Source organism: Cucurbita moschata, unplaced genomic scaffold (genome assembly GCF_002738365.1).
Source record: "Cucurbita moschata cultivar Rifu unplaced genomic scaffold, Cmos_1.0 Cmo_Scf00023, whole genome shotgun sequence".
Taxonomy (NCBI): domain Eukaryota; kingdom Viridiplantae; phylum Streptophyta; class Magnoliopsida; order Cucurbitales; family Cucurbitaceae; genus Cucurbita; species Cucurbita moschata.
Genome location: NW_019268539.1, coordinates 3,127,325 through 3,135,813, shown reverse-complemented (window position 1 = coordinate 3,135,813; position 8,489 = coordinate 3,127,325). Strand labels below are relative to the sequence as shown.

The window sequence follows — 8,489 nt, the reverse complement described above, 5'->3', positions numbered from 1 at the left end:
TTTTTTTTTTTTTTTTTTTTTTTTTTTTTTTTTTTTTTTTTTTTTTTACATTTTCTTCTTTGACAGTAAATATTTGAAAATTAAAAGCACATTTTTTTTAAATTACTATTTTTAATTTAAAAATTTTGGTTGGATTTTAAAAACATTTCTAAAAATAGATATCAATAAATGGAAATAATTGTTTATAAATTTAATTTTCAATAATTAAATAATCAAACCGCGTAAATAATTTTGGATATATATTTAATATATGTATGATCGAAAAGTAAAAATGTAAAATGACGTTTTGAAGGCTTGTTTTTTCTTGTATAATGGAAAAATGAAAATAAAAGGAGGGGCAAAAGAGTAAAAGGATAAAGGTTTGACATTTATTATTAAAAAAAAAAGGCAAATTTGTTTTCAAATGAAAGAAATTATGGTGTAATTACAATTTTTAATTACGGAATTAGTTAGGTAACTTTCTCGATCACATCTAGATAAGTATATATATACACGTGAAATATTGAAATAAATTTTTTTATTTTTCACTAAGATTTGTTTGTATGAAAGTGATGCATATCTAAAGACTCTAAATCGAAATCGAGAACAAAGTTTTATTGTAACAATCCAAACCTAATTATCTGCTTTGGTCTGTTATGTATCGTGTTCAGCATCATAGATTTAAAACATATCTGTTAAGGAGAAGTTTCCATATTGTTATAAAGAATGTTTTATTTCCTCTCCGCGAGCTCTCACGTTTATGTATGTTTGTATAAACCATGTTGCATGTCGTTTCATATCCTACTCCAAGAGAAGAACCATTTACTCGGTATCTTTTATACTCAACGGTTCCAAAACTTTATTTTTTTCACTTACAAGGAGAGTGAGCCATTTGGTGGTTGTGTTGTTGAGTCAGGGTCAACACGGTCTAGCTTCTACACCGTATCATTTATGATTGCAACATTCTTGAAATTTAATGAAATTAAAAGTGTAGGACATACTTTCTTCTTGAATTGTTTTAAAATTTTATGTATTTTTTCTAAAATTATTTAAATAAACATCTTTTTCGAGGATATTTTGCAGTTGTGTTTGTTTTGTAGGATTTATAAATGAGAATGTCTTGACTTGATGTTCCAGTACTATCCTCTATTATCGATAATTTAATATTATTAAAATTATATAATTTTTTACGTCTTTAATAATTTAATATTTTTAAATTATGAATTCAGTTTGTATTAATTTTACTTTTTTTAAAAAAAAAAACAAGTTAATGGATATTTTCTCTAATTTTATTTTTATATATTCAACTAAATATAAAAATGATTGGAAAACGCGAAAAAGAAAAATATGGAAGAAAAATAATTAAAAAATTGGACGTTGGGAAGTCATAACGGCTATATTTTGTTTGAACTTGAAAGCCATACCCCATTTCTCCTTTTTTTTCCTCATTTCAACGGGTCTTCTTCTTCTTCTTCTTCAATAGCTCTCTGTAATTCCTCATCCTTCCTAAATTAGCTTTCTTCATAATCCAATCTTGAAGTTCCTCGATCAAAAACCCTAGTGATCTGCAAATCAATCTTCAAATTAAATCGAGGTAAATTCTTCTGCACTTGTTTTTTTTCTTCTGGATCACTGTAATGGCTCCAACGCCGTCTTCGAAATCAAATCAAGGTCACATGAACCAATTGAGAACTCCTCAAGCAAAACGCCTCAATTTCAATCCCCCTAGGCCACATTTATCCCCTTTCCCCAATTCCGCCATTAAAGACTCTCAATCGGAGCATCCGGTTGAAGTAATCGGCCGGATCCGAGACTATCCGGAAAGGAAAGAGAAACCGGCTTCGATTCTTCAGATAAATCCCGACGGTCAGAACGTTAGGGTTCGGGCCGATTTCGGATACCGGGATTTCAGTCTCGACGGAATTTCGCTGTCGGAAGAGGAAGATCTGGACACGTTTTACAAGAAGTTCGTCGAAGCGAGGATTCATGGCGTTAAGTTGGGTGAGAAATGTACGATTATGATGTACGGACCTACCGGTGCCGGCAAGAGCCATACGATGTTTGGCTGTGCGAAGCAGCCGGGGATAGTGTATCGATCGCTGAAGGACATTTTAGGCGATGGAGAAGGTGAAGCTGACACTGCTGCCGGCGCAGGTGGCGGCGAACGGTTGAACGTCGGGATGTTTGTACAAGTCACGGTGCTGGAGATTTATAATGAAGAAATATATGATCTTCTATCGAGTAATTCTGGCGGAGGGCTAGGGCTTGGCTGGCCGAAGGGCAGTGCCTCTAAGGTAACATCACTTGACTCCCTACACTTGTTTCTTGAATTAGGTTAAAATAACATTTTGGGCTTCTTGGCTCTGTACTTCTATGTCAAAGTTTAGTGCAATAGTTTTCGGAAATGTTGAAAGTGGTTCATCCTGTTTGAGCTATAACTTAACGACTCTCCACAATAGTACGATATTGTCCACTTTAAGCATGAGCTCTCATGTCTTTGATTTGAGTTTTTTTAAGAGGTCTCGGAGCAATGTAGATGTATTCCTTACTTGTGACCTCATGATCATTCTCTAAATCGGTCAACGTGGGACTCCCTCCCAACAATCCTCCTCTCGAACAAAGTACACCATACAGCCCTACCCTGAGTTCTATGTAGCCCTCGAACAGCCTTCCCTAAATTGAGGATCAACTATTTTCTCTGGAACCCTCGAACAAACTACACCCTTTGTTCAACACATGAGTCCCTTTTGACTACACCTTCGAGGCTAGCAATTTCTTTGTTCAACACTTAAAAATTCTATTGACATGGCTAAACTAAGGGCATACTCTCAACAATAGTATGATATTGTCCACTTTGAGTGTAAGCCCTTATGTCTTTGTTTTGGGCTTACCCAAAAGACCTCGTACCGATGGAGATGTATTCTTTACTTATAAACCCATGATCATTCCCTAAATTAGCGTGTGACTCCCTCCCAACAATCCTCAATAAGTTGTTCATACAAATATTTTTCATGCAGCTGAGAAAATGTGATCTGTTTTGTTTGCTTGGACTGTGATCTCAAGGGACTGAAAGTTTGAGATCATTTTGTTGTTGCAGGTGAAGCTTGAAGTAATGGGGAAGAAGGCTAAGAATGCTACATATCTATCTGGGAATGAGGCAGGAAAGATCTCCAAAGAGATTCAGAAAGTGGAGAAAAGAAGGATTGTTAAAAGTACACTCTGTAATGAAAGAAGTTCAAGAAGCCATTGCATGGTATGTTTGAAGAACTGTCTTCTTTATCTAGTTCATGAAGTTTTGTAATGCTTATTATGTTCTGGATTTTTCATAGGTAATCCTCGACGTGCCGACGGTCGGCGGGCGGCTAATGCTCGTCGATATGGCTGGTTCTGAAAATATAGAGCAAGCTGGGCAAGTTGGATTTGAGGCAAAAATGCAGGTGAAAATTGTTTCAAGAACACAGTCCACCCCCCTTCCTCCTCCTGTGCTCTTTAAGAACTAAATATTTTCTTTCAATCACAGACAGCAAAGATTAATCAAGGTAACATTGCACTGAAAAGAGTGGTTGAATCAATTGCCAATGGTGATTCTCATGTGCCTTTTAGAGACAGTAAATTAACTATGCTTCTGCAGGTAACTTTCCTCCCCTCTGTGAAATTTCTTAGGCTTAGAATTCTTTGTTCTTGCTCAGATTCTGTTTATAATGGTGATTCTCTGTTTCTTTTGAGTTTTGCTCAGATTGTGACTGAAAGATTGATTTAGTTTGATCCAATTCTTCTGTTTAGGATTCTTTTGAGGATGATAAATCCAAAATTCTGATGATTCTGTGTGCCAGCCCTGATCCAAAGGAACTACACAAGACAATCTCTACGCTCGAATATGGCGCGAAAGCCAAATGCATTGTCCGTGGTCCTCACACGCCGACGAAGGATAAAGGCGGTGCGGACGATTCGGCTTCTGCTGTTATTCTGGGGTCGAGAATTGCAGCCATGGATGATTTCATTTTCAAGTTACAGAAGGAGAACAAACTCAGAGAGAAAGAGAGAAATGAGGCGCATAGAGAGCTCATGAAGAAAGAGGAAGAGGTATCGGAACTGAGAGCTAAGCTCGAGCTAGCGGGGTCGAGAGGATCTGGCCTTGTGAGTGAGGACGAGATCAATTCGAAGGTGAATGAAAGAACTCAACTTCTGAAACTTGAGTTAGAGAGGAAGCTGGAGGAGTGCCAGAGAATGGCCAATGAATTTGTTGAAGTGGAAAGGAGAAGGATGGAAGAAACAATAATGCAGCAGCAACAAGAAGTTGAAATGTTAAGACGACGCTTAGAAGAGATCGAAACCGAGCTATTGAATTCGAGGGATGCCACGAGCATCGACGTAAACAAATCAAGGGACATGGATGGCTGTAAGCTTGCTAAAAGGCTCTTAGGAGTTTATGCTAGTGCTGATGCAAGTATGGTGAAGTCCATGGACCTTGACATGGATGATCAAGAACCGACTCGCGAAGTAAGACTCATCGGCGGTGTGGATTATCAACCAACAACAACGAACAATGGTATCCAAAGCCTACTAGACAAAGTAAACGAGATAGTTGATCATGACGTGTTTTCATCGCGATTTGGGGATCGGGATAGAGTATGCCTGAGTACCGTGTTCGAGGAAGAAGAGGTAGAAGAGGAAGAGGAGAAGGAAGTTATAGAAGAAAAGAGAGTAGTGTGTACAGTTGAAGGACACAACGAACTGACACCAAATGGTATGAACAAAGTTCCCAAGGAGAGATCAGAGATCGGTATCGGATTGATGAACGATAACGAACACTCAAAGGACACAGCGTTCTCGAGAAAATTGAGAATTCAAAATATATTTACTCTTTGTGGAAACCATAGAGAGCTTTCTCAACAAGTTGGCTCAATGCCTGAGAAGAAGAGATCAGATGATGCTGAAAATCAGCACCTATCATCACCATTGAAGCCTGCACCAGATCATTACACTCAAATTCTTTCAGACCTGACGGTAATATTTATCGGTTTCGAAAAATTTAGTTCGTAACGTAAGAACAATCATTTCGACTCGTTTTTGTTTACATTGCAGAACAAGAATGGAGCATTGTTGACAGAAAATGAGGAGACAATGCAGGCTGTAAAGCTACAAGTAAAGGGAGGAGTAAACAGCCCTGGTTTTGTACCATTGAGTCCAATTCCATTGTGCTCAAAGGAGAACCAGCTACCCGTCACGCCGAGCGTCGTCGTATCACAGCAACACGATGGCCTATCGCCGCCGAGGCTCTGCGTTACGCCGTTCATCACTGTAAGAAGACACTGAGGGGAAAGGAAATGGGGGATTTATGTTAGGACTTTTACATATTTTGTTGTGGTTGAGTATATAGAGATGAGAATATACTCGTGTTGGACTGAACCCTGAAAAGTTGTTAATAGATTCATGAAATCCTCAATGTATTCAATTATATCTTATACTTTGTTATATATGGAACTTAGTCTTCATTCCCATTATTGTTCTTCTAAGAAAAAAAAAATTATGTAGGGATCTTTATTTCAAATATCGGTCGAGAACCCACTAATCTGAATAACTCGATTATCCCAGTCCAGCTAGTACTATTTGGGTATGGAAGATTTTGTTGATTCATGGCTCCCATGAAATTTTCTCGAGTCAAATCAAATCCATTTGAATTTATGTTTGTTGGTGATGGACTTGAGCTATTACAAATGGTATTAGACCTAGACACAAGGTGATGTGTCAACAAGGACACTGACTCCCTATAAGTCAGAGTGAACAATATTTACGGTGGACTTAGGGTGTTACAAACGGTATAAGACTTAGACACTAGGTGGTGTGTCGATGAGACGTTGGCTCCCATTAGGCCGAAGTAGACAATATTTTCTAGTGACAGAATTGAGTTGTTAAAAATAGTATAAGACAGAGACAAGGGTGATGTGTCAACCAAGACGCACGTCCCTTAAAAAGGTGGAATGTTGAATGTGAGATCACAGGGGAAAGAAAACATTTTTTTTATAAATATTTGGTTGTCGACTTGGTTTGTAAATAAATAAATAAATAAATAATTGTAACTGATTTTGGTTGAATTTATTATTTAATAGAAGTTAAAAAAAATTATTTAAAATTAAAAAAAAAAAACAAGAAAATAAAATGAACGTGGGCCGGAAGAGGCCCAAAAGAAAGCCTTCATTTGGGTCTAAACTTCCTTCGGAGGCCCAATTTGATGAGTATCCAATTAATTTGAGAGCCCTAGACAAAACTTATTATAAAATGCAGTAGGACAGCGTTTTATCCTTCCTTCCTCCATCGGCGCCGCTGCTCTCCACAGTTGTAAACCTCCCACAAGCCGCAAGAATGGTGAGATTCTCTCTGTAAATCATTTGTTTCTAGTTTCTCTTATCTCTGCTTTGTTCTTCAGTGTCTCAACCTGTTCATTTTGGTCTTTGGTTTTGTTTGTTTAGCCGTTCAAGAGGTACGTCGAGATCGGGAGGGTTGCCCTCGTCAACTACGGTGAAGATTACGGAAAGCTTGTTGTAATCGTTGATGTCATTGACCAGAATCGGGTAGGCACTCGCAATATCGTTTTATTCCATTTTTTGTAGATGTTATTCTGATGGTCTTTAGCAAGTCTTAGAGGAAAAATCCGTAGTCTTATTAATGTAGGTAGCTTCTGTGGAAATTCGTATTATAGGTCTTGGTGATGTAACTGCTGGATATTGAACTAGTTGTGTTCCAGTCTTCATGGTGTGTTTTCTTTTTTTCTTTTTTTGCCATACAATGTAATCCTTGAACTACTACTGGATATTGAGAATTTGAATTTTATAGATATTTTCGTTAGAACTTAAGAATCGATGGATTTGTACACTACTTTATTTCATTTGTAGAGTGTTGATATTGATGGTTGTCATTTCCAACATTCTTAATTGGTGGATTGAAGTTCTTTGATGCATAGAACTTGGGTTTTTGTTGCTTATCTGCAGAAGTATTAATTTACTAGCTCTAGTAATTTTGTATCTTTTTGGAATGAGTGAATTTTATGACTAGTTTCTTAATGGAGCCTTTTGTTAAATCATCTGCATGACTAGTTTGATTTTACGTTTGGACAGGCTCTGGTTGATGCCCCTGATATGGAGCGGTCTCAAATGAATTTTAAGAGACTTTCCCTGACAGATATCAAAATTGATATTAAGAGGGTCCCTAAGAAGAAGGAGTTGATTGAAGCAATGAAAGCTGGGGGTATGGAGTAATTCCTTGCAATCTCATCTCCTACTTATATTGTTTTAGTATGTGCTTAATAATTTTTCTATCCAATAATCAGATGTTCAGAAGAAATGGGAGGATAGCTCTTGGGGAAGGAAATTGATTGTTAAGAAGAGAAGAGCCTCTCTCAACGACTTTGACAGGTTCAAGCTTATGTTGGCAAAGATTAAGGTTCGTGCTGATTAGCTAATGCTTTTTAAGAACAATTGATAACATTTGAACTTATGGGTCTTGGTTTATGCAGAGGGCTGGATTGGTTAGACAAGAGCTCTCCAAGTTGAAGAAGGCCGAGGCTTAGAGGTTCATTTTTTCAACGGATTCTCTCATTTTGATGTCATCTTTCATTTAACTACTGTAGTAGGTCTTTGTTTTTTTGTTCCCAACTTTTGTTAGCAGTCTTTGTGTTCAACTTCTCACATTTAAATTATAGTACGCCAATTTCTTATTTGGATTTCCATAGAAACAACTTTATCATCCTCTTATTTATAAGGTACTTGTTTAAATTGGCTTGAATGATAGTACTGGTTTTTCATTTCTTTAAGAAAGTTACTTTACTGTGAGTTAATGTCTCTATGATTTGCCCATTATTCTTCATGGTAGTTGATTAAGTATCTTTTTTAGTGTATTCACTGAATTCATATGCTCCCTCTCCACATGTTGAACATAGAAAGAAAATTTTCTTATTCTTTGTATCCAAATGTATATCCTTATTCATAATTAGTGTAGGGTCTCTAGAGATTACTACCAGAATGCACCTTATTGTTGAGTTTGAAGCGTTGATCACAATCTTAGGTTGGTTTGGATTGGGTCTTTTTTGTTTTTTTTGAACTGCATAAGAACATTCAAAGAAACCATTAGTTATGGATGTTTGATATCTTCTAATTGAACTATGAAACATTTTAGTTGGTTCGTTCGTTTGCTTTTGAGTCCTTTACTAGTAACTTTAAGTAGCCTTCTAATTTCATTCTAGATTCGATTTTTGATATGGTTATTGGTATCTTTATCCATGAAGTTGTGTTTGGATTGACGTTGAGCTTTAATTCTTTCTCTTATTTCTTCTATCAAACCAAACCAAACCGAACCTAGATAAAACGACTTAAAAATTTCTCACTTTTGGAATGAATGTTTACATTTCGGCTTATTGCTCTTAGCCCCACTTTCAATCTTAATGATAATCACAAGATTGTGTCATGATATTCAATTATTCTAAAGAAGGTTTTTTTTTTTTTTTTTTTTTTTTT

The 8,489-nt window shown here is 36.6% G+C and overlaps 2 protein-coding genes across 2 annotated transcripts; both read left to right on the top strand.

Moving 5' to 3' along the window:
* The first annotated feature begins 1,350 nt into the window (after window positions 1–1,350).
* LOC111460188 (kinesin-like protein KIN-10A) lies at window positions 1,351–5,478 on the top strand. The gene is made up of 6 exons (XM_023103321.1): window positions 1,351–2,273; window positions 3,077–3,232; window positions 3,309–3,416; window positions 3,500–3,610; window positions 3,763–4,986; window positions 5,065–5,478. The coding sequence occupies exons 1-6, from the start codon at window positions 1,617–1,619 to the stop codon at window positions 5,293–5,295; spliced, it is 2,487 nt and encodes an 828-aa protein (XP_022959089.1). The 5' UTR covers window positions 1,351–1,616; the 3' UTR covers window positions 5,296–5,478.
* A 759-nt stretch (window positions 5,479–6,237) lies between these two features.
* LOC111460468 (60S ribosomal protein L14-2-like) lies at window positions 6,238–7,808 on the top strand. The gene is made up of 5 exons (XM_023103740.1): window positions 6,238–6,345; window positions 6,450–6,551; window positions 7,095–7,224; window positions 7,307–7,419; window positions 7,493–7,808. Exons 1-5 carry the CDS (start codon window positions 6,343–6,345, stop codon window positions 7,544–7,546), a joined length of 402 nt encoding a protein of 133 aa, XP_022959508.1. The 5' UTR covers window positions 6,238–6,342; the 3' UTR covers window positions 7,547–7,808.
* Window positions 7,809–8,489: the final 681 nt, after the last annotated feature.